Genomic DNA, 25,524 nt, shown 5'->3' with positions numbered 1-25,524 from the left:
TTAGCTGGGCTGGGAAGCCCATGAAGGAGTTCAATAGGGCTGGAAAGAGTCTGGATCTAAATGCCTTACTACATTTGGATCTTATCCCAGAAGGTAGAGGGAGCCTCTGAAGCCTTGGGAGCAGACTAATGAAAAGCAGAGAAGTTGAAAGACAATATCGTCATCATCAACATCCACCATGGAGGGAAGGTCTCTGGTGAACAGAGCACTTTGCTTCGCACTGGCAAGAGAGAGATAAGGCAGAGCCTCTGCTCTCAAGGGCCCTACAAGGTCATTAAGGAGACAAGCCATCACTAAAATGCTCAACAACTTCAGAAGGTAGCGCATGCTACGATCCAAGAGCAGGACCGACAATAAGAGCCACGTGGCAGAGGCTGGGGTTTTTATTTATGTGGCCCAGAGGATCATTCTAGGATGGAAGTTAAATGTGGTTCCTGGATAAAAGGAGAAGAGGGGGGCAGCTGGGTGGCTTAGTGGATTGAGAGCCAAGTCCTGGGTTCAGATGTGACCTGAGACACTTCCTAGCTGTGTGACCCTGGGCAAGTCACTTAACTCTATTTGCCTGTTTCCTCATCTGGAAAAATAAACTAGAGAAGGAAATTGCAAACCACTCCAATATCTTTGCCAAGAAAACCGCAAATGAAGTCACAAAGAGTTGGACCCAACTGAACAGCAACATGATATTTTAGATGATTAGCACGGCTGTTTTTATATTAGACATCTTAGTGGGGAAATATGCCCATTCTATGCTATATTAATCCATCTGTGGTTCCCTGATGTTGAAGTTGCCTTCACTGAGTTCAATAAGGACCTCTCTTTATCTTCTCATCTTCTTTAAGTCTTGTCCACCGTTTCCCATAAATCCAAGAAAACATTAGACTCCAGGAGTTAAAATGCAATTTTGCAAGCTCAAACTTGGTGCGCTCACACTCAGCATAGCGCCTGGCACATGGGTACTTAATAAATATTTATTGACTCTCACCTCTCCCTACATCGAAATGCTACATGGTGCCATGGCAAAACACTATTCCCAGCATCGCCCTTTATTAAAAAACGAGCCACAGAAATGAACTGAAAATCATGAACATTTTGAAACATACCGAATCCTTCATGGCTGCTGTTCATTTACAACCTGATTTTCAGACACACTTCTCGAGTCAAAAGTGCTTCCTGCTCCACAATTCCTGTAGGGACGCAGGTGGCCGAGGTCTAAGCACACATCGACTGTACATTAAAATGTGTTTCTTACTTAACTGAAACGTTTCCGAAATCTCCAGTTTACGTCTAGATTATTTTAATCCGCTAAATGTCATACTAAGCCATCTGTTGGCCTTGATGGGTTACACACACCAGCCTCACTCATAAAGTATCAAGAGGTGTTTTTAGAAAGAAATCTGTGTTTTCCAATGAAAAGGGTGCTTTTAGCCTATCACATCAAACATGGGAGCCAACTGAAGGGGGAATGACTTTTTCTCCTTCCCTCCTCCCCTGTAGCCGTGCCATCAATTCAACTTTTCACAAGAAACAAGGTCCTTTTTATCCGGGGCAAAGCTGACCTCCAACCGCTTCGGGAATGTCATGGACGCTGGCTCCGACGTGGACAGCGCTGACAAGCTGTGTTGTGTATCCTCAGAGAGATCCCTGCCTTATTGGCATCTACCAATTTATTTCCGTTTATTCCGCCATGTTGTAAGGTCCTACTGGGGCAAAGCCCTGGGCTAGAAACTGGGGGTACAAAGACTAACATGGAAAAAGCATCTGCCCTCAAGAAGCTTCACATTCCACTTCAGAGTTCTACCCAACACAGACAAACCGGTCGCTGACAGAGAAGAGTGGCTATCAATAAGTGGAGGGGCTTCTACAAAGGGACGGTACTAACTATACCGTCCAAGGTAATCTTGGATTTCAATTCCATTGAGAAATATTCAACTATTTTCAAGGCACTGAAGTAAGAAGTGAGAAGGCACACACACACACAGGGCACCAGAGCTACCACATAAGAAGAGGAGTCAACTCAGTTCCAGACATGTTCCAATGGAATAACCATTTTTGCAGTAATTTATAATAGTTAATAGAATTATAAAGTGCTATTCTTATTAATGAGTCATCTTTCACATGCTGTTTTTTTTCAGTAGTGAAAGTTTGATTGTTGATTGTAAAGCTGATGCTGAAATTGTGTTCATGTAAATAAATAGAAGAGATTACAATATAAGCATAGATAGGTAGAGATAGAAACTGTATTAGCTTAAACTTAGCAAGAATAAGTAGTGTTATCATTAGGATTGATATTTCTTTGTAATTGTTGTGTTAAAACATTTGTTTTACTGGCTTTGTTGTAATCCCCCAAACTAGCCTTACCCAAAATTTCCCTGCAAAACTCTTAGAACAGATAAGCTTAGCATAGCATAGCAATAGAGTAAATAGGGGAAGTTTATTATTTTGGGGGGAGTAGTTAGAAATTATAATGAGTAATTGTAAGTATAACAGGTACATGTAAATGATGTTGGAAAGGTCATAACATCAAAAGAGGATGAATGCAGAAAGGAAATTGGTACTGAGGAACCATTTTGGAATGTTGGAAGGAGGGAAGAGTGGCAGTTGGTGGAGAAAAGGGGCTTGTGGGAGATAGAGCTTTGGAGGTGGTCTTTTGCCCTGGGGACTCGAGAGATAGAGGAGGGAAGAACCTGAGCTCAGGACCCCAAATCTGTGGGACCAGCGCCTTGCCTCAATTTCTCCTTGCCCTGGAAGACAGAAAGAGCCCTGACATCACTGGATCATTGAAGAAAGAAGCTAAAACAACAACTGCTGCAGGGGGCACACAACCTCCAAACCTCCCGGGGATCACCCCAAAGACTTGTCCCAGCCCGTTGCCTTCCCAAGAAGGACACTAGTAACCTGTTTAGAGTAGGTTAGTAAAGTGATTAGAAAGAAGGGAAATAAATTCTGAAGTCTGAGCCATTTGGCTCGACTGAAGAAAGAAGAGACAAACTGCTTGAATAGTCCTTTAGAGTTTCCTGATCCCTCTGACCTAATCCCTCCCTTGTATCCAGAACAAATAAACTTTTATAAAGAAAACACAATCAGATCTAAGTTGTCATAGAAGCTAAAGAAGAGAGTTAAAAGGAGAGGAAAAGGGAACTGGGGTAGGCTGTCTATTCAGTTTTGGGGGTCTCAGGCACCAGCCAAGTTCTTAGGACAAGTCTACTGTGTCAAGGAAGTTTGCCCCCCCCCCCCCCCCCCCGGAGCTTTACCTGTCTATTCTTGACATACCACAGTTGGGCCAGGGTGGCATCTGTGTGCATTCGGTAAGTCAATAAGTCAAGGTTGTGGGCTGCTGGGGAGAGAACCGGGGAGAATTGAGAGGGAGAAATGAGAAGAGTCAGAGCAGGCAAGTGAGGGGGAAAGGAATGAGGAAGACGCATGCAGGCTAGGCACCAGGTGGTCAGGTTACTTAGATGAGTAGTTGTCTACTCTTTCCAATAAATTTTATGCAATATATATCTGGGTAGAAATATTATTTTAATTATTACACTACACAATAAACTTATAGAAGCCTACTTACTGAGACACCAACCCTGTCCATCCCTGTCATAACATCTTCTCAGGGATACCCCTTTTATGTTTTAGGAGTGAGGGAGAGGGAGAACTTTTCAGACTTTCTCTCAGCCTAGGCCATTTCTCTCCTCTCATCCTCAACTCTCCTCTCCATGCTTCACCTCCCCCATCCTACTCTGTTATAATCATAACAAGACAGCCAGAAGGACCGGATGGCCTGAGAGCAGACTAGGGGAGATTCAGGGACTGTCTGTGCTTCTCTCTCCCCTTGCTAGGTGCCTCCTCCCGCACACCAGCTCTCCCTTCTTCTCAGTGAGGGCAGCATCCAGATTTCTTCCAACTCTAAGAGGCCATGTTTCTGCAGTTTCTGCTACCTCCCACTATTCTTCAATAAAAGTTTGGGAACATGTGCAGCATCCTCTCTCTCAATACCATCAGAGGAGCACACAAGATGGAGCCCATGTTTTTGAACTCCTTGTCTCTGAGTCTTTATTTCTTTGTCTCTCTTCCTTTCCTCCTTACTCATTACCCTTTAGTTTCCAATCTCCTTCTCCGATGTCCACCCATGAAAATAATTTGTAACCGCAGGCAATTACATAATGGCACCCAAATGGTCTTAAAGCTACTGGAAAGACATATTTGGTTAGAGATTGGAGATAGAACAGTGGACCTGCACATTGGCCAGTGAAGTAAGTGGCTGTTCCACACTGGATTACAGGTCAAAAACCTGTTGTCTCATACTGTTAAGTCTTTAAAGCTAGGAATTAAAATCTCAGAATCTTAGCTCCAGGCATTACTTAGAGTTATCTTTAAATGTTGTCCCAACTTTCCAGAACAAGGATTATTTACTAAACAAAAATGGCATTTAATAGGGCAGACTATGAAACAAAGTGAGAAAAAAAGGACACAGAATATTACAAGCAATTTGGATCATATGGAATCTAGTCAGAATACTGCACAGACTGTGGAGAGTTGAGGTGTTTCTCAGCTTCTGGCCCCACCTTTCACTAATTCTACTAACCCTTATCTCATTATTTCTCTTTCAACTTTCATGGCTTTAACTGACTACTCTATCAATTTATTCCCAACCCTCTCACTGGAGGCTGCTGCAGAAGCTGAGAGTGACTCTGACCCTCCTCCACCTTAGGAGGATTCTCTCAATCCTCCCTCTTGTAATAAAAGATGTAACTGAAGGGAAACTACTACTTATTGAGATAGTGAAGTAAACTGACTGGAAACCTGTTTCTTCAGCAATGACTGCTGTTCTCTGGCTGTTGACTAGAGAGAGAGCTAAATGCAGGAACCTAAACCTGCTTATTGGTAATGGAGGTAGAACAGAGAAATGCTGGGGGATGCCACCACACAGGGATGCTGGTACACAGAGGACTTCTCTGGGGAATGCCCTGTAGTTTACTCTGGGGTTTGCTTGCTGATTCTTAAATATGTTTCCTAACCTCCTTCCTCCCTCACTCCCTCCCTTAACTAACCTCTCCCTTTTACCTCTCTCACCTCCAAAATCTTCTTGAAGCCTTTGCTTCTTCCCTCCCTCCTCAGTGAACTATAAAGATACTCTAGTTGCTTTCTCATTCAAGGGGTTTATTGGGATAGGAGGATGGGAAACTGAGGTAACAGGGATGAGGATTTCCCTAATCTAAAGGAGATAAAATTGAGGGTTTGGGGAGTCACAAGTGTGACTCTCAGACAGTTAGGAAGATGGAGGACAGCTCTTTGAATCTTCTTTCTTCTTCACCAAGAAAATCTCTTCTTCAGTGTCAACTTCAACTGTTCAGAATCAGAGAAACCCCCCAAACCAAATTGGCTTCACAAAGGTCTTTCAGTCAGGTTCAAACCTCCGGGAAGAGAGAGTGTGACTTCCAGTCAGAGACACAGAGACCAAAAACCCCCTGGTCAGCTTCAACTGCTCAGAGCCAGAGAGACAGAGACCAAGTTCAAAAGCCCAGTTTCTCCTCTCAGTGTGGCCAGCAAAAACCCCCAACTTCCACCTGGGAACATTCCATTGCAATCTTCCCTTGATTGACAGTTGGGTCTTCAGCCTTGAATCTTGGTCCACAAGTCCTGCAAAATCTCTTTCTTCACATCTCTATCACACTCTTCCACCACTCCTCCTAAACTTCAACCCCTACCTCCATGAAAACCTAAATGTAGGATTACAATCATCCTAAATCTAGAGAAGAAAGCAGATAAAACAGAATCTCCAACAGAAATTAGAGATAATTTTCAGAATGCAGAAGTAAACTTAGAACAGCACAAAAATGTTGCATTCTTGACTCTTAAAGAGCTCAAAAATAATGTAATCCAGTATGGTAATGAAGCTCCCTTCATCATGGAGCTGATGGACAAGATCAGCAAGCAATCTCTAAAGTCAGATCATTGATATCAATTGGATTTGTGCCCATTGCCAAATATTTCTTAACCTGGACACTGGTATTTCAAAAGTTATACAAGGAACAAGCTAGGGAAAATGAGGAAAACCATATGCCCATTATCTATGAATTAATTGGCACAAGTAAATTTAGAAGTCTTAATAGGCGATTGTTATATTCAGTACACACTTTTAATCAAATTGGGCTAGCTGCTAAAAAAGCATGGCAAATTGTAACTAAAAAGCATACTGCTACAGATTTCTTTGAGGAGACAATTCCTCAAAAAGAGGCTATAAAAACATGCCAAGACATAAAACCTTTATACCACAAGAATCTGATGGCAGATGGATTTAAAATGACAACACATTTGCTTTGCCTACCACAAAGCTGGACATTTTAAATAATCGTGACTGGGTTTCAGATCCTAGTTCGGTGTGACCCAGATCAAGGCACTTCATTTTGGAGGGCCTCAGTTTACTCATTTGTAAAATGGAGAGAATCAAACTAGAGGACCTAAATCTGTGATTTTATGATTCTGTGACCTCTGACCCAAACTTTCCTGACCCAGAATCCACCTGAGATCCATCCTGGTCCCTCCCCCCAACTCAGATCAGAGGGCACAAAGGAGTAACTCCTGACTCATGTAAACCTTAAAATTTCTTAGACTTATAAATGTTGGAAATTTCACCATTGGGAAATTTCATACTTGAATTTTTGAATTCTTGAAAAACTTGAAAAATTCCCTATTGATAGTGGGTCTTGGCTATTGGAATGTGAACCCCATTGGCATGAGAGTTTCCTCCTCCTCCCTTCTTAAGATTACTTTAGGACAGAAACCTTTTGCTGAACAATGGAAAGGACTTTGACCTATGCTTAAGCATAGAACAGGAATTTCTTTGAGTCATGATTGATTTTAGAATTGATACAATGGAGATACTTGGAATCAATCTCCACCCTACTCAGTCCTAACAGGATTGAGGAAGGGCTGCAGCATAGATCAAAATTTAATTATTCCAATCTCTACCCTACTCAGGTTAACAGGATTTAGGAAGGGCTGTAGCAAAGGATCAAAGATTTAATTATTTGAAAATATGACCTTCAACAGACATGTGCAAAGCCAGAGACCTCTGGGCGGTCCTGGGTTAAGCTAGAGCCTCCATTGGCACAGGGAAATTGATGGACAGTGATTGGTAGATGTGAGAACTGAGGGGAGGGAACTTGGATGGTTTCCTTAAAGATAGAGGGCTCTGAAGACTCAGGGGTGGTGGTTGAGGAGTTTGTCTGAGTGGTTGGAGTGTGCTCTGAGAAGCTTGCTCTGAAGGAAGCTGAAGGTGGGGGCCTCTGAGACTGTTTCTCCATTTTGGTCATGTGAGTAATAGGGACTGATCTCTTTTCTTTGCCCCAGCTATCTAAGGGCTTGGGCCTTTTGGCCCAGCCTAAACAGAAGGGGTATTTAAGCCCTATTCCCTTCTCTCCCCTTTCTCTCTCCCTCTATCTCTCTATCTCTAATTCCTTTCTTCCTCCTGTTTGTAATTAAACTCCATAAAAGGTTGACTGCTGACTTGAGTTTTCATTTAGGAATTACATAGCTGAATTCCTTGGCGACCTTAAATTAATATATATCAGTCTTTTTAAAGTGATTTCCTTGTCACACTCAAAGTGGTCAGAGAGCCCCTACTTGAAATGTCCTTCCTATTTCTGGATCCTCCTCATAACAATTCCAAGCAGTGACGTTCAGCAAAGGCTCCAGATTCACAGCCGGAATCTCACAGGCACTCTGGGCATTAACAGCTGATAGAGCGGTTTCAAGGAGCCCAGAGATCTGCCCTTCACTCCTGGAAGGAAAGAGCCGGTCCTCTAAAGGGAGATGAACGAGGACAAAGATCCAAACACTTCCGCTTTCCACAGGGTGCCTCTGAAGAGGACAGGAAATGGCGATTTTCCTCCTTCTGTCCCACCCAGAGGAGTTCACTTCTCTCTCCTTTCCCCGCACTCTAAGAAGAGGAGGAACGAAACTCTCTTCAGAGCCATTATAACAGGCTTGAGGTAGACTAGGACACAGTGAAAAACACACGTCGGTTAGGGTATGGCTCGCCAACTGACCAGCTTCAGCACGCTCTGGGGCTCTCTGACGTTGCCCGTCCATTCTCCTGAGTCAGAGATTCTGCTTCACTCTCCGAGTAATCATCCCGCGGGGGCTCCGGGTACCAAGAGCTCCCGAGCTTGTCGCCGCGGCCGCAGCTGCTCTCCGCCGGGCGCTGCTCCGACCCGCAGCCTGGTCCAGGCGCGGCCTCTCCGCTGCGGCCCCTGCGGGGAGGTCCTGGCGGGCCCCGCGCCACGTTCCGTCGGACGCCCTGAGCGCAGTCTGTCTGTGGAACTGGACTCCGGGAACTGCCCGGGCGACGTCAGCCCTTCTCTGTCGCTGCCGGCGGCCCGAGGCACGGCCGGCTCTCCTTCTTCTCCTTCTCCTTCCTGCCGGGCCTAACTCCGGCTGCAGCTCAGGCTCGGAGAACCTGTCTCTCTCAGCATCCAAAACTGAGGCCGCCTCCGCCTCCGCCTCCGCCCCCGCCTTCCCCAGCCCCGCCTCCGCCTCTTAGTCAGTCCCTGACCCCTCCCCTCCCCTCCTCTCCGGCAGGACTCCCAGTGCCGAGTCGGAGAAGGGAGGCGGAGGGAGATGGGGAGGGGGGAGGGGAATACAAGGGGGGAAAGGAAAACGCCGAGAGGGGGAGGGGCGAAGGCGGGAGCCCGAGAAAAGGGAAAGAGGGGAAAAAGGTCAGCCAACGACTGGGAGGAAGGAGTCTGCGGGAAAGGAGGAGAGAACGCAGGGAAGCCGGGAGGATGCCGGGAAGAAGGAAACCGCGTGATGGCCGGGGACAGGCTCCAGGAAGTCTCACTGGGCAGAGGGGGGCTTCCTTGACGGGCTACGGAGGCAGGGAGCCCGACACCGGAAAAGGCCGGGATCTGGCTGGACCGGACCAGGAACCCCACTCGGGCCTCCTTCCGGCGTCTTCCTGACTGGCTTTGGGAAGCAGCGCCAGAGAAAGTCCCCATTGGAGCACGAGTGCCCACCTGGAGATCGATCTGCTACCCAGAATGCCCCGCGCGGTGCCCTCGGGCCCCCCTCCTGCCTGGCACAAAGCGGGAATGCAGAGACCCCGAGGAAAGCGCAGCGCCCCGAGCTGTGTTAGGAGACAGAAGAGCGGGGAACTGGGGACGCCGGAGGCCCCGGCAGCCTTTTCCGTCTTCCCTAAAGCCAGGAGACCGGAGCGCCCTAAAGTGAGCAGGCGAGGACGGACACCAGAAGCCCTCTGACCCACAAGGGAGGGGCGCGGCGGGGACGGGCCCACCGAGGATGCCGAGGGATGAAGGGGAGGACAGGAAGAGGGGCGTGAAGAGAGGCTCCGGAGGAGGGGAAAGGAGAGAGGGTCAGCCCAGGGGCAGGGCCTTCTAGCCGTGAAGAGGCAGCCCAGAGGCCTCTGGTAACCCGGAAGTTAATATAGTACTAAGTCCCTCTCCTCCTCCTCCATTTAAAACCTTGTCCAGCCTCGTGTGTGCTTACACGTGGCCGTGTAATTTCCTCTGGCTCCGCCCTCAAGCCTCCGTGATTATGAAATGGTGGCGGTGGACTATGGGAAAGGGGGCCCGAGTGGGAGGGGCCAGAGGGAAAGGATCCTGGGAGATGGCAAGAGGCAGAGAGCAGGACCGAGTTCGAATCCTCCCTTTTCGAGTCCCTGTAGGGCTGACACCTCCTGCCTGTGCCTCCTGGAGCCCAATTCCTGGATCCCCCAAAAGCCGGGAGCCCCTCCCCTCCCCCACGTCCTGGGAATCTAGAGCTGGGCGGGGCTGGCTGGGGCCTGAGTGGACTGGGGCGCTTAGTACTGGATGCAGTTTTACCGCGCCCTGTCAGAACCCAGGAGTCCTGTCTCCCAGTCTCTGGCCCCAGACCCCTGAGTTCCTGCTTCCCTGCCCGTTGGGCAGCCTCAGCTTCAGTCACCCCAAGCAGGCTCTATTCAGGCTAAACAGGCAATACTGACCAGAGAGAGGGCCTAGAGTGAAGAGGAGTTCAGGAGGGCTTCCTGGAGGAGGTGACATTGTCATTTGAACTCTAGGAAAGCTGAGGAGGGTAGTGGTCAGAGCTGGGGAGGGAGAGCCTGTGAGCCGCCAATGGGGGACAGCCAGAGAAGAGGTTCCTGGCCAGGAGCAGGAGGTGCTGTTCCTGGACTATCCCAGGAGGCTGATGTGTCCCAGGGCAGAGGGGTTGGCAGGGAGGAGGGGGATGGGGCCATCAGGCCTGGGAGTGCCAAAGAGCATCATAGGGGATTTGATGGGGGGAGGCTGGGCTGGAGTTAAGTCACCTGAGGGGCTCAATGGAGGCTGGCAGGAAGGGGGAAGAGAACCCAGGAGGCCTGCAGAGCCCCAGGAAGGCCCTGTAGTCAGGGATGGGGGGCTGATGGATGAGGAGGGCCTTCCCCACAGGGAGGATTATTTTCTGGGAAGGGGAGCCCCACTTGGGCCGATAGAGTTCCAGGCCTACTTGGGAAGGACCTGGGTTCCAGTCTGGCCTCAGACCCTTCCTGTGCCTTTGGGAGCTCCCTCTTTTGTCTTTGAACCTGGAGCCTAGCCTTGCCCCCTAGAGGGTCTCCCCCTGAGGGCTGGCTGGGCCCCCCTGGAGCACTGGAAGGGACCCCCATTGACTCTGCCAATGTCCAGCCCAAGGGGCCCTCCAGCAGGTACTTGAGAACTTCTGGAATGGGAGAGCTCCTAGGGGGTCCTCCTGCAGTCCCTTCCCCTCCCCCTGAGTACAGGGCTTTGGCTTTGGGCCACATCCAGGCCCTTTTCCTATTTGTCCCCTCCCCTGCCTCTCCTGTTTTTCTTCCTTCCCCCCCACCCTCACTGACCCCACTTCACCTGCCTGATTCTCCTGAGATGGTTCAAACCCCACCCCCCAACCCCCAGATAGTTTCCCTTTGTGGGCCTCACATTCCCTTAGCCTCCCCACCCTTCCATAGGGCCCTACTATCCCCCAGAAGCTCTCTGCTGCCTCCACCTCCCTCAGGCTGTATCTAGGGAGACTAGGGGAGGGGATGGGTAGGGTCCCTAGGATGGTGGGGGAGGGAAGAAGGGGCTGGATGCAGGAAGAGGGGATTCTCTCTCCTGCCCAGCTTAGTTGGGGTTAGCCCAGGAGGAATCCCAGCCCTGGGGTGGAATCTAGAGGTTGGAGAGGGGCCTAGGGGGAGAGAGGGGCCATTCTAGGTGCCCAGGGATTCCTGACCCCCAGCTCCTGCTTAGAGATTCCTCTGTGCTATCCTCAGACCAGGCCCTCTGTGAGGATCCTTGAGCTCTGCCTTCCTTCCTGTCCCCAGGTCCCTCCAGGAGCCAAAGCCCTTTCCTGGCTCTCTTCTTTGACCCCCTGTTCCTTGGTCCCCATGAGGTTCCAGGCCTTGGGTTCTCTGCCTCCAGTTCCCTTTAGGGATTCCCAGCCTCAGCTATGCCAGCACCTCTTCATCCTGTCGCCCCAGACTCAGCCTACCCCTGGGAACACTTGAGACTCTCAAGGGTCCCCAACTTCCTTGCCAGGAGCTCTGTTGGACTGTGTGCATTCCCAGCCCCTCCCTTGGCTCTCCTTCCCCATGCTTCCTTGCTCCCCTTCTGGAAGAGCCCTCAGGCCTCTTAGCTGCCAGGAGGTGTTTGGGCTTTGCCTGGGGCTCCCATGTGAGATCCCAAGACCCTTCTGCCTCTTGGGAGTCTGGGAGAATGGGAGGGGCCTCATCTACTCCTTTAGACCCTCTTCTCTTTCCAAGCTGCATCCCCACCCCCTCTGCTAGTAGCAGGCTCTCCCCTAAGGGCAGGCCTGGGCCTTGGTGGCAACTGGGGCCCCTCACCTTGTTGAGATCCCTATGGGCAGCCTTGAGCTTGGGAAGGGGAGGGAAAAACCTCTCCATTCTAGGTTGCTTCTCCTTCCCCAGCTCAGGGAACAGAGGCTCAGGGCCTGGCCCCAGGAGGGATGGGGTTTAGCCAGATCCAGAACTGGGAGGGAGATAAGGGCAGATTTCTTCTCAGGTCCCTCCAAGAGCAATTGGCCCAGAGAAGGGAGCCCAATATCACAGAGGAAGATGGGCTTTTCTACACTGGGGGAAAGAAGGAAGAGAGTGCCCCAGGAGAGGAGCTCCAAGCCACCTCCTGCTGCTTAGAAGGGAAGTGAAGTCAGACATTCCTTAGGCCAGTGGAGGCCTGTTGGGAACAAATTTGGCTAGAACTCCATTCAGGTACCCAGAAAGTGGAGAGAAATAGTTGAGGGGGCAAGACACTGAATGGGGAGATGTAAAAAGGAATTCTTTATTCTTTTTTAAATTTAACAGCCGACCTGGAGGTCCCCTTACCATAGAGATGTGTAGGGATTAACCAGCTCACAGTTATAGGAAGTAGAAACCATAGATAGGAATTGAAAACCATAGAGACAGGAAGGAAGAACCATCAAGACAGGAAGTGAGGTAGAAAAAGGATATAAAAGAGGGCCAGCCTCAGTTGGTTGGTTGGTTGGTTGGTCCGTCTGTTAATTGGGAGGGAAGTTTGCTACTTTGTATTGGGTTGGTGTTTAGTTGCTGGAATACAACAGTAGGCCTTGGCTTAATCAAAGGTCTATTTGGCTTTAGCCTTTAGAGGGGTTTTGGGGTTTTCTTTTGGGCTTTTAGGTTTTTTTTCTTTCTTGAACTTTTTAGAAGCTGGCTGGTCTTCATTGACAGGCCTAATTGGTGTTGGATTAAACACTGATTAGTTGGTTTTGATTGGGCTAGATTGGGTTGGAACTTTGTAAGGTAGTTGTTATTAGCAGTAATTATAGGTAAATATAAGTAGTTATAGGATAACTAGTGTAGACATTAGGACATTTTCTTTCTCTACCTCTTCCCATATTTCTCTCCTTTACAATATTCATTTTACTATATTCTTTTAATATCTCTATTTTAATTAAATTAAATAGTTAATTGTTAAAAGCTGCTAGAAGTTTTTCCTCTGAATTAAAGAAGTCATTTACAACCCTACTATATTCTCATTAAAACTTAAATGATTAAAAGCTACTTTCTTATTTTGTCAAAACTTATAATTTAACCCTTATAGACACAAGGCGTGGAAAAGATTCAGGAGCTTCACCAGATGGACTCATTGGGGCTACTTTGCTGCTTCTATAGGGAGCCTGAAGTCCCAGGGATGGCCTTGGAGAGGGACAGACTCCCAGGCCAGGTAAGTGCTTTCCAGCCCCAGATGGGAGCCCCATCAGCCAAGGAGGCCTAGGAGAGTATTCCCTGCAGGGACACTGACACAAGATTGGCTGGGAAACTGTTTCCTCCTTCCAGGTGGGCCATTTCTGTCCCCCCATCCAAGGAAGGAGGCACAGCCCTTCCTATCTCAGCTTTTTGATTGATTCCTTGGCCCTTGGTCAGCTCATACCCCAAGAGCTCTCCCCAGATGCTGCCTTCCATATTGAATTGCTCTCGGATCTGGTCTGGAGTAGAGCCTGAGGGTGTCCCCTGGTCTGTGCCCTCCTCAGGCAAGACATTGTCCCCTGGAGCTGCTCACTGGCTTCTGCCTCAAAAGTCCTTGAGCCTTCCCAGGTCTCTCCAACTCCTTCCTCTCTCCTTCTTCTTAGCCCAAGTCAGCCAGTTTTGAGGAAAACCTTGCTGTGTGCCAGGCACTGCTTAACACAAAGGAAGGGAGAGGCCATCTGTCACCTTCCAGGCTCCACCCAGTCTGACCAAGGAGACCGTCCAAGAGTCGTGTCCAAACAAATCCTTTGCAGGCAGGATGGAGGCAGGCATTGTGGGAGGGAAGGCTCTCAGGGTTCTGGGGAGATCATTGGTTCCTGAAGGAAGGATTCAGCTGGGACTCAAAGGAAGCTCTGAGACCAGAGGCAGGAGGGAGAACATTTCCCTTCAGGGACACAGACAGCTCCTAGAAAGACCCAGAATCATATAATGGAAGATCTTGGCCAAGGATTAGCCAGAAGGCCAGTGTCCCCGGGTCAGAGGAGGAGGAAGAAGGTGTGAGAGGAGAGGAAGTGGCTGAAACGTCAGTATATGCCAGTGGAGGCCTCCATTCTCCCACCAGAGTGATTTTCCTACAGCTCAGTTCTGATCGTGTCACTCCCCTACTCCATAAACCCCAGTGGCTCCCTATTCCCTCTACGATCAAATACAAAACATTCTGTTTGTTGTTCAAACCCCTCTTTCCTATCTTCTCATTCATTACTCCCCAGTCTGTATTCTTGGATCTAGGGAACCTGGTCTACTGGATTCCTTCAGCTGCAGACTTAAAAACGATCCTTTACTCTCTGTCTTAGAGTTGATAGTAAGCATGTGTGGTGGAGGCAGAAGATGGCTAAGAAGTAGGCAATATTGGGTAAGTGGCTTACCAGGGTTATATAGGTAGGAAGTGTCAGAGGTCATATGTGAACCCAGGACCTTCTGTCTCTAGTTCTACTTCTCTATTCACAGATTCACCTAACTGCCCCAAAATGAAAAAGTTTTATTTTTTTTTTATTTTAAACACTTACCTTCCATCTCAGGATCAGTTCTAAGATAGATGAGTGATGAGATCTAGGCAGTCAGAGTTAAGTGATTTACCCAGAATCACACAGCTAGGAAGTGACTGAAGTCACATTTGAACCTAGATCTTCCTGACTCCAAATCTGGCACTCTATCCACCATCTGATCTGGCTGCATCTAGTTTCAGGAATTTTCAGTGTCTTTGCCTAACATCTGGAATATTTTCCCTCCACGTTTCAGATCACTGATCAATTTAAACTTCCTGAAAGTCCCAACTAAAGACTAAAACTTAATACAGGAAACCTTCCCTATTCTTTCCATTTTTTCCCATTTCTCCTAGACAGAGCTTGATTTCTGTCCATGTGTCTGTATACTGTCTCCTTCCCCCACTGGACTGTGTGCTCCAAGAGGGCAAGGACTGTGTTTTACGTAAAACTCTTGGGGAATCCCCAGAAGGGCAGAAACAGGTACTGAATGTAGAGGGAATGGAAATGACAGTTTCTGGTTCTTGAGATACCCTGTTGTGTCCCGTCTTCTCTGTATCTACCTCCTCTTCTCCCCTGTGTCCTGCAGTCCAACACAAGAAGCAGATGGGACACCACAGGAATCTTCCCATGATCCTCTCTGTCTTCAGCTTCACCATTAGCCCTCCCTGGTTTCCTCCTTTTTCCTTATCTGTAGTTTTACAAAGAAGCATCTTTCTGCTCTCTCTGATGTGCTTCTGCTGCTACTGTTGTTTTCAGGTATTCACTCCTGCATTTCTGCTGCTTGGGATATTCAAGAAGCAAATGATCTCTTCCCTTTGGGGTCTCTTCCTAAAAATATTACAGACTCCTCTTGATTTTTGAACATCAACTGTTCTGTCCAGGATTGTGAAACTCACATTTGTAGGTGTTGGGAGTGACTTTTAACCAAAGGATAAACTCAAGCAGCTCTCCAAGAATGACAAGCAGGAGAATGCTTTCTGTCAATAAAAGGGCTCAGGGGTTGCCTCTGTTAATGCTCCAAACCCTAAGCAGAAGGTTAGATCTCTCTGATAGGTTTGGGGCAGCACAGAACAAAGAGCAGACAGGGTAAGTGATGGCTATCACAGGATGGAGGGTCACCAGTGATTATAGAGCTGGGATAATCAGGGACACTGTGATTGACTGGAATAATCAGTAATAAGGGGCCAGGAGAGCCCCAGCCCTCCTTCTCTCCTCAGACAAAGAAGAGATGCTTGTGTGAGTCCAATGCAAGGTCAGGGCCCGACTTTGGGCAGCAACCTATACATGTCAGAGATGGTTCAAGGGAGTAGAAAGACCAGACCTGACTCCCTGGGGCTCGCCTGAATCTTCCAAGGCTAACTAATGCCTTGAAATGAGGCTAGAACAGTGATAAGGTGCCCCAGAGCTGCATTCTGCACTTCCCCCATTATAGGCTGGCTGAGTGTGGAGCTGAGTCAGGAGGCAGAGAAGCAGGACTTGGGCAGTTTCCAGACAAAAGCAGTTACTGGTCAAGAGGATGAATAAGTAAATGATCTGAGATCAGCTCAGCCTTCTCTGAGGATGGGTCACCTGGGCTGCATCCTGAGTGAACAACTTCTCTCCTTTCTCCTGCCTTCCACAGTATTATAAGTAAAAATGGATCTAGGGGCTCATTAGCAGTTTGATGAGCATTTATTAGTAAAGAGAGTTTGAGAGAGAAAGTTCTCAGCCTTTCTAGATCTCCTCGATTCAGCTTGCTCAGCTGGGCTTGCTAGAGATCAAGAGATCAGGAAAGCTCAGAGAGCCAGTCAGTTTCGGGGGAGGTACAAAAGCCCCCTCTCCCTCCCTCTCCTGCTTTTTATATTTCCTCCAGCTCCCCCCTCAGTGACTCTGGCTCTGGCACGTTAGTGACTCTCACACTGATGCTGACTGTCCTGGGACACAGCATCAGGGCCACAGACACGTGACTGACACATCCCAGTGTGGGGGGTGGGGAGTGGGGTGGACCTGGGATCCAGGCTGCATTGGAGGCCCCCAAGAGATTTCCCTTCACACACTAGAAACTCCTTGGCTTCTTTCTGGAGCCTTCTACAACTGCTCTTCTCAAGCCTCCATTGGGCTCTCACAGACTTGGCTTCTAGTGCTAGCTTTGACACTGACAAAGGGCAGGACCTTTGGGTCCCTCCTCTGTGGGTCAGTTTCCTCCTGTAACTGATCACAGGTGGGCTCTTCATTGTGATGTGATTTTCAGCCCTCTGTGCTCTGACTTGGGCTGTTTTAGGAGACTGTGACGTTCAAGGATGTGGCTGTGGACTTCACTCGAGAGGAGTGGCGCCTCTTGTCCCCTTCCCAGAAGGAGCTGTACAAGGAGGTGATGCTGGAGAATGCCCAGAACCTGCTCTCTGTGGGTAAGGAGCCTCTCCCTTTTGCCCAGGTTTGCCATCCAAGAAAGTATCGCTCTCAGCAGCAGCAGCAGGTTGGGAGCAGTTTTCAGTCATGAGGAAGGGAGGAGGGCTGGTATGCTGAGTCCCAGAGCCAGGGCCCTCCTGCTGCCTGATTCTCCTATAAAAGGACTTTGCATTTTGTAATGGGACCTTGGGGGCTCCCTTTGGTCTGAGATCAAATGCATGTTGGAGAATCTTAGACATGGAAATAATCTCAGAGATGATTCCTTCTCACCTCTTCCTGGCCTGGAATCGGGTCTCCCAAACACATTTGGGAAAACTGTTCAGGAGGGTTTTCCTCCCACCCTCTTTCCCTCTTGTGATATGGAAATCACTTTAAAAGACTGATATATATTAATTTAAGGTCGCCAAGGAATTCAGCTAAGTAATTCCTAAATGAAAACTCAAGTCAGCAGTCAACCTTTTATGGAGTTTTTAATTACAAACAGGAGGAAGAAAGGTATTAGAGAGAGAGAGAGAGAGAGAGAGAGAGAGAGAGAGAGAGAGAGAGAGAGAGAGAGAGAGAGAGAGAGAGAGAGAGAGAGAGAGAGAGAGAGAGAGAGAGAGAGAGAGAGAGAGAGAGAGAGAGAGAGAGAAAGAGAGAGAGAGAGAGAAAGGGGAGAGAAGGGAATAGGGCTTAATACCCCCTCTGCTTAGGCTGGGCCAAAGGCCCAAGCCCTTAGATAGCTGAGGCAAAGAAAAGAGATCAGTCCCTATCACTCATGTGACCAAAATGGAGAAACAAGTCTCAAGGGCCTCCACCTCCAGCCTCCTTCAGAGCAAGCCCACTCAGATCTCTCCAGGAGCTCTCCCTCCAGGACCTCTCTCCTCTCAGACTCCTCCAGAGCAAAACCTCCCAAAGCAAAACCTCCTCCCTCTCTCCTCAGACCCCGCTATCTTTAAGGAAACCATCTAACTCCCCTCCCCTCAGTTCTCACATCTACCAATCACTGTCGATGTCTCCCCTGTGCCAATGGTGGCTCTAGCCTAACCCAGGACCGCCCAGAGGTCTGTTTCCTTTGCACATGTCTGTTGAAGGTCATATTCTCAAATAATTAAATCTTGATCTTTGCTGCAGCCCTTCCTAAATCCTGTTACTCTGAGTAGGGTGGAGATTATAAGTTCCAAGACCTGGTTCTGTCATTCCAAGTATCCCTATTGTATCAATTCTAAAATCAATCATGACTCAAAGAACTTCCTGTTCTATGCTTAAGCATAGGTCAAAGCCCTTTCCATTGTTCAGCAAAAGGTTTCTGTCCTAAAGTAGTCTTAAGTAGGGAGGAGAAGGATCCTACCATGCCGAGGAGTTTCATATTCCAATAAAGTTCTTACTATCAGTAGGAGATATTTTCAAGTATGAAATTTCCCAATGGGGAAATTTCCAACATTCATAAGTCTAAGAAATTTTAAGGTTTACAATCCCCCCTGATGATCATGGGAGACCAGTCTCCCCATTGATCAAACAACATAATCAATTTTGTAATTATGAATTCAATTCTAACTATAGATATACACAATATTCAATTTTTTTAAGAGAATTAGAATAGTGAGAGAGGAAATATAAAAGAAAAGAAAGCAAAACCAATGTTTTGCTAGGAGCATTGACAGAAAGCCAAATTAGGGGCAGTCCCTTTTGGCATAAATGTGTACAATTACAATAAATGTTCAATCAAAAGTTCAGTCCTATCAATCATATCCAAAGTTCATTCTTGATCTTCTTAATGAAGTGTAGGTTTTCGGCATCTTTCTGCAACAGTTCATTCTCTGGATATAAAAGTTTCAAGCTTATTTCTTGAAGATCTTTTCTCGAACAAAATCAAATCTTGAATTTTTACAAAAGTTCAATCTTAAACAAAATTCAAAATTCTTGGATTTTTATAAAAATACAATCTTAAACAAAAAAAATTCAAAAATGCTTAGATCTTAAATTAAAATACAATCCCCCCTGAAGTAAGTATTAAAAAATATCAAGTTTAGCTCAGAATGCAATATTCAGTTATGGGGGTGTATGTGTCAATTATCAAAAGAATAGAAAAATAATCAAAAACATAAGAAAAATTCAAAATAGGCCTTGTATAGGTCCAATTTAAAGTAATTTCTATCCCACAAGTATGTAGGACAGAATGCAGTAATATTTCACTTAGCCATTTGTATCCAAGACTACAGGAAGTTGCCATAATATAAGAAGAAAAGAATTAGAATTCTATTTTGATGGGGAAATGTTATTCCCTCGTCTGATTTTTTTTTTGTCATTCTCAGGGATATAGTGAGCCAGCATGATAGTCAAGCTTTGTACTTGTTTGAGTACTTTGTAAAGAGTGTAGATACAAGGAAGTCCTACAACTTAAACATAAGTTAAGCGTCGCAACCTCGAGTCTCACTTTAATATTTCTTGTGTGCTCTATCGGCACTATTCAGGTTTAGTCTGTGCTCCTTGTTTTTATCCCTTTTCCTGGAATCAGACACAAACATTAATCACACTCCTATAATATTTTATCAATAAATGGCAGGTTCCCATAGTTTAAAGCTTTTAGGTATATATTGATATTATAGCAAGAGTATATATATTAACTTATATTACTGCAGGAAAAAATAATATTAATATTATGTGTACTTTCAGTACAAAAAATGAGAAAAAAATCAAATATTCTGATAAAAAAGAAAAGAAAAGAAATAATAAAATTAAGGAAAAAAATCAGTAATTCAATGTGTTCTTGAAAAAACAGCATCCATTTGTCTATGGATTATTATCTCCAATTCATATGATAAGATAGAGTCACAATTCATATGATAGGATAGAGTCAATCAGTCTCAGCAGAGGATGCTTTCTTCACATGTGAGCAGTGAATCCAAGAGTTTCTTTCTCCAATCTTTATAGATGTTGGAGTAGTTAATAATATTTGGAATGGTCCTTCCCATGAAGGTTGAGTTGCTCCAGTTTGCTTGAAATTCTTGATATAAACTTTATCTCCTGGGTTCAGGTCATGCAGAGAAAAGTCTAATGGTCCAGCTTGTACTGCAGCTCTGGATTCATGAAGTTCACGTAGTTTGTGCTGTAACTCCTGTATATAGGAAGCAATAGTAATATCTCCCCCTAATAGCAATGTATAAGCCAGGGAGAAAGGCTTAGCCTGTATAGGTGGATGTCCAAAAAGCATCTCAAATGGTGAAATATGTAAATCTCCTCTAGGCCTGCTTCTGTAAACCTCAAAATTTCTTAGACTTGTGAATGTTGGAAATTTCACCATTGGAATGTGAACCCCATTGGCAAGGGAGGTTCCTCCTCCTCCTTTCTTAAGATTACTTTAGGACAAAAACCTTTTGCTGAACAATGGAAAGGGCTTTGGCCTATACTTAAGCATAGAACAGGAAGTTCTTTGAGTCATGATTGATTTTAGAATTGATACAATAGAGATACTTGGAATGACAGAACCAGGTCTTGGAAATTACAATCTCCACCCTACTCAGTCCTAACAGGATTTAGGAAGGGCTGCAGCATAGATCAAAATTTAATTATTCCAATTTCCACCCTACTCAGGGTAACAGGATTTAGGAAGGGCTGTAGCAAAGGATCAAGATTTAATTATTTGAGAATATGACCTTCAACAGACATGTGCAAAGCCACAGACCTCTGGGCGGTCCTGGGTTAAGCTAGAGCTACCATTGGCACAGGGAAGACATGGACAGTGATTGGTAGATGTGAGAACTGAGGGGAGGGAACTTGGATGTTTTCCTTAAAGATAGGAGGGTCTGAGGACCAGGGGGTTGGTTGGAGAGGTTGGTTGGAGAGGTTGGTTGGAGAGGTTGTGCTCTGAGAAGCTTGCTCTGAAGGAAGCTGGAGGTGAAGGCCCTTGAGACTGTTTCTCTATTTTGGTCATGTGAGTGATAGGGACTGATCTCTTTTCTTTGCCTCAGCTATCTAAGGGCTTGGGCCTTTTGGCCCAGCCTAAACAGAAGGGGTATTTAAGCCCTATTCCCTTCTCTCCCCTTTCTCTCTCTCTCTCTCTCTAATACCTTTCTTCCTCCTGTTTGTAATTAAACTCCATAAAAGGTTGACTGCTGACTTGAGTTTTCATTTAGGAATTACATAGCTGAATTCCTTGGCGACCTTAAATTAATATATATATATTATATATATATATATATATATAAATTAATATATATATATAGAAACTTTTAAAGTGATTTCCTTGTCACACTTTTAAGATAAAATAGGGCCAGAGGGAGAATTTCAGGCCATTTTAAATGGGTCTCAGTGCATAATTTGCCAATCATAGTCTTAAGTTCTTTATTCATCCTCTCCACTTGGCCTGAGCTCTGGGGGTGATATGGAACATGGAATTTTGGAGTTATCCCCAAGGAAGAATATATTTGGTTTAAGACAGAATCGGACTCCTCTATTGGAGTCAATACATGCCGGCAGGCCAAAATGAGGAATAATTTCCTTTAAAAGTATCTTTGCAACAAAATCTGCTGTGCCTCATGTTGTAGGAAATGCTTCCGGCCATCTGGTTAGTTGATCTACAATTACTAGACAAAATTTATAACGTCCAGCCTTTGGCATCATTATGAAATCTATCTGTAGATGTTCAAAAGGTGTGTAAGCCAGAGGATGTCCCCCAAAGGCTTTTCCACGATATGCATGTTGGTTATATGCCTGGCAAATGGAGCAGGCTGAACATACTTTAGAGGCTAGTTATACCAGGGGCTATCCATACTCTCCTGACAGAGTCCACGATGCCCTGGGTGCCAAAATGACCATTTTTATGAATAGATTGGCAAATTTGGTTATAGAAACTTCTAGGGAGCAGGGGTTTTCCTTCATATGACACCCATACTCCATTAATCTGTTTTGCTTTAAATTTTTGTTTCCATTTTTCCACTTCCTTTTCATTATAGGAACATGATCAATTTAAACTATCAGTGGTTGTTAATGTTAAAATCAATCCAGGTCCTTCTATGGCTGCTAGTTTTGCAGCTGCATCTGCTCGGTCATTTCCTCTAGAGACAGGGTCAGAGCCACCTGTATGGGCAGAGCAATGAACTACAGCTAGGGCTTTCGGCAGTTTGAGAGCAGAAAAAACTTCATTAATAATTTCTGCATTAGCTATGGATTTTCCAGCTGAGGTTAAAAATCCTCTCTGGAGCCATAGCATCCCGACTGAGTGACAAATGCCAAAAGCATATCTAGAATCCGTATAAATTGTTGCCTTTTTATCCTTGGCAATTATACAAGCTTGTTTTAGAGCTATGAGTTCTGCTCCTTGAGTGCTAATGTTAGAAGGTAGTGAAGCTGACCATTCAGTGGCAAATTCTGAGACTATGGTAGCTCCAGTATAACGTATGCCATTCCTCATTAAAGAGGAACCATCGGTAAATAAAATCAGATCTGCATTGTCTAAGGGAGTGTCCAAAAGATTATCTCGAGACTTTTCTGCCATGGACACTAATGTTTCACAGTTATGTAATGGTTCTCCAGAAGTAGGTAAATCTGGAAGCAAAGTGGCAGGGTTAAGAGTTGAACAGCATTTCAAGGTAATATTTTCACTATTTAATAAGGTTATTTCATACCTTGTAATTCTGTGATCCGAGAATGTCTGTGTTCTATGTTTTATCAATAATGCTTCTATCTCATGTGGGCACATTATTGTTAATGGACATCCCAATACTAAATCAACGGTTTTTGTTACTAGTAAGGCTGTAGCAGCTACTCCTCTAAGGCATGGTGGTGCTCCTGCTGCTACTGGGTCTAGTTGGGCAGAATAATAAGCAATTGGGTGCTGAGAAGGTCCCAAAGTCTGAGTTAACATGCCAGAGGCTACTCCTCTTCGCTCATGCACATATAAACTAAATGGCTTGTTGTAATCTGGGATGCCTAGAGCAGGGGCAGACAGGATAGCCTTTTTTAGATCTGATAGAGCTGATAAGTGTTCAGGCTCTAATTTGAGGGGTTCAGGAACCGAATCCTTTGTTAATGCTATAAGGGGTTTAGTAATTTCCCCATAGCAAGGAATCCATTGTCTGCAAAACCCTGTTGCTCCTAAAATTGCTCTCAGCTGTTTCTTAGTGGTAGGAGCACTCAGTTTTTGAATATTCTCAATTCGTTTTAGAGAAATATAACGAGCACCCGCAGTCAAGATGAATCCCAAATATTCTACTTTTTGGAGACACCACTGAACTTTATCCTTAGAGATTTTATGTACTCTTTTGTGCAATTCCAAAAGCAGGTGTTTGCTATCTTCTTGACATGTTTTTGCATCTGTTGAAGCCAAGAGTCGATCATCTACATATTTGATTAATTTGCTATTTTTAAATGTTATATTGTCTGTGTCTTGGCTCAAAATTTGCTCAAATAAGTTTGGACTTTCGACATAACCCTGTGGCAGTCGACACCAGGTATATTGTGAGCCCTTCCAGGTGAAAGCAAAAATATGCCTGGAGTTCTCATGTATAGGTATGGAAAAGAAAGCTGAACACAAGTCTACTACTGTAAAGTATGTAGCTGTGCTAGGAATAGATGAAATAATAGTATGTATGTTAGATACTACGGAGTGTCTCTTTATAACGTGATTATTCACTGCCCTTAGATCCTATACAAATCTATAGAGGTACTTGCCATCGGGCCCTCTTTTTGGTTTTTTAACTGGCAGGATGGGCATGTTGTATTCAGATTTGCAAGGGATTATTATCCCCTGTTCTATTAATGAGTTAATAACTGGTGTAATACCCTCAATTGCCTCCTTTGAGAGGGGATACGGAAGGATAGAAGGAGGTGGGCTAGATTTAGTTTTTATCTGCACAGGAACCACCGACTTAAGTAAACCTACATCGGAAGAAGATGTGGCCCAAAGAGACTCCGGTATATCTTTAGGTATTGCAAAGATGGGATGCTCTTTTTTCTCCTGACTCTCTGAGAGAATTACAGGGAATAAATTTAAAGATTCCTCTGGTACTTCTAATGATAATGAACCATCTGGGGAGCAGGTTATTGAGGCTCTGAGTTTCCATAGAAGGTCCCTCCCCAGCAAATTTAAAGGGGAGTCAGGCATCAAAAGGAAGGAGTGTTGTACCTCTAGGGGTCCTACAGACACCATTCTAGGAGGTAGTCTTTTAACTCTTTGGGTTATTCCTGATACTCCCATTACATTCTCTGAGCCAACAGAATAACATTGTAAATCAGGTGTTCTCTTTAATATAGACCAGGAAGCTCCAGTGTCTAATAGACAATCATAATAGGTGTTACCCACCTTTAAGGTAACATGGGGTTCATTAGTATGGGGAGGGCAATGGATAGGGACAAAGGGTAGTAGGACATCAGGGTCCAGGAAATCAAAGGTTGTATCCTCTGATTCCTGTGCTTCAGCACCCCCCCCTCCCCGGACACCATCATTGTGTTTGGGATATTCCTTGGGCACCCCCCTGAGGGACACCTCTCTGAGGGTCATTAGTACCTCGAGTATTTTTTGGACGAGCGCCATTTCTCATATATTGTTGTTGTTCATTATCATTATAATTTTCTTCATTTGGAGCATTGTCATTATTTTCCCAATTCCTATTTCTATAATTCTGGTTTCTAAAGTTCTTATTTCTATATTCATTATAGTTATTTTCATAGTCATTATTATAGTTTCTAGAATTCTGGTTTCTATGACCATTATCATCATTTCTATAGTTATTATTTCTAAAGCTATTATTAAACTGTGTATTCCTTCCAATCATCTTAAGAAAGGTTCTACATTCCATCATTTTGTGGCCCTTCTTCTCACAGAAGTGCAAGTAATGGATTGATAATTGGATTTCTGGAGAGGGGCAATTGTCGTTGGTTCATTATCCTGCCCACTTTCTAATTTAGTTATCCTATCTATTAAATATCTCATTTTTTTCTTCATTTCCTCCATGTCATCATTATTTTCTTCCTCCTTTTCTTTGTTTCCCTTTAAAACATATATAGCTGTTTTTCGCAATTCTTCAAGGTCCATATCTGACCATCTTGGGCATTGTGTTTTAAAATAATTCTTAATTGCTTTGCAAGAGTTATTTACAAAGATCCTTCTAACTTGTCTTAAGCTACTCTCTTTAGTTAGGTCCCAATCTAAGTATCTGTCCCCAAACTCGATTATTCTATCCATGAATCTGGAGGGTGTTTCTTCCTCCTTTTGCTTAATTTTTTCAAGTTCCATCCACTTATCTGTACTGTCTGCACATCCCTTCATTTCCGGGAGGATGGGCTCTCTACAAAGGTATAGTTGTAGATAATCCTCAGGATTGTTATAGTCCCATTCAGGATCCTGAGATGGCCAATGTGCTGCATTATGCTCCTGGGTTTTGTTGACATGAGCAATTATTTTATTTTTTTCAAGTTTAGTTAAAAAAGCCTGTAGCAAGTTCTCAACGTCCTTGTAAGACGGATTATACTGAAAAAAATATGTCTCCCGTCTTTTTTGTTACTAGAAAAGGATCTTGTTCATATGTGGGGATATTTCGTGTAAATTCATTTATTTCTTGGGGAGTAAATGGTATCCTATGTCTTAAAGTCACCACATCCCCATTCCGTCCTATTTCCGGTACTTCTCTTAGAGGAAACAGGCCTCTAGTTGAATTTTGTACCTGTGGGTCAGTTTGACAAGGACAGGTT

The 25,524-nt window shown here is 45.3% G+C and overlaps 1 protein-coding gene across 2 annotated transcripts in view; it reads left to right on the top strand.

The window, feature by feature from the left end:
• Nucleotides 1-8,523: 8,523 nt before the first annotated feature.
• Nucleotides 8,524-25,524, top strand: part of LOC103096779 (zinc finger protein 658B-like) — a 33,498-nt gene continuing 16,497 nt past the window's right edge. For both annotated transcript variants that reach the window (XM_056821257.1, XM_056821256.1), the window contains exons 1-3: nt 8,524-9,215; nt 13,056-13,178; nt 16,727-16,853. In XM_056821257.1, the coding sequence (XP_056677235.1) occupies nt 9,033-9,215; nt 13,056-13,178; nt 16,727-16,853 (433 nt within the window). In that variant the 5' untranslated portion in view covers nt 8,524-9,032. The remainder of the gene's footprint in view (nt 9,216-13,055; nt 13,179-16,726; nt 16,854-25,524) is intronic.

Source organism: Monodelphis domestica, chromosome 3 (assembly GCF_027887165.1).
Source record: "Monodelphis domestica isolate mMonDom1 chromosome 3, mMonDom1.pri, whole genome shotgun sequence".
NCBI lineage: Eukaryota > Metazoa > Chordata > Mammalia > Didelphimorphia > Didelphidae > Monodelphis > Monodelphis domestica.
This window is presented reverse-complemented; position numbering and strand designations above follow the sequence as displayed.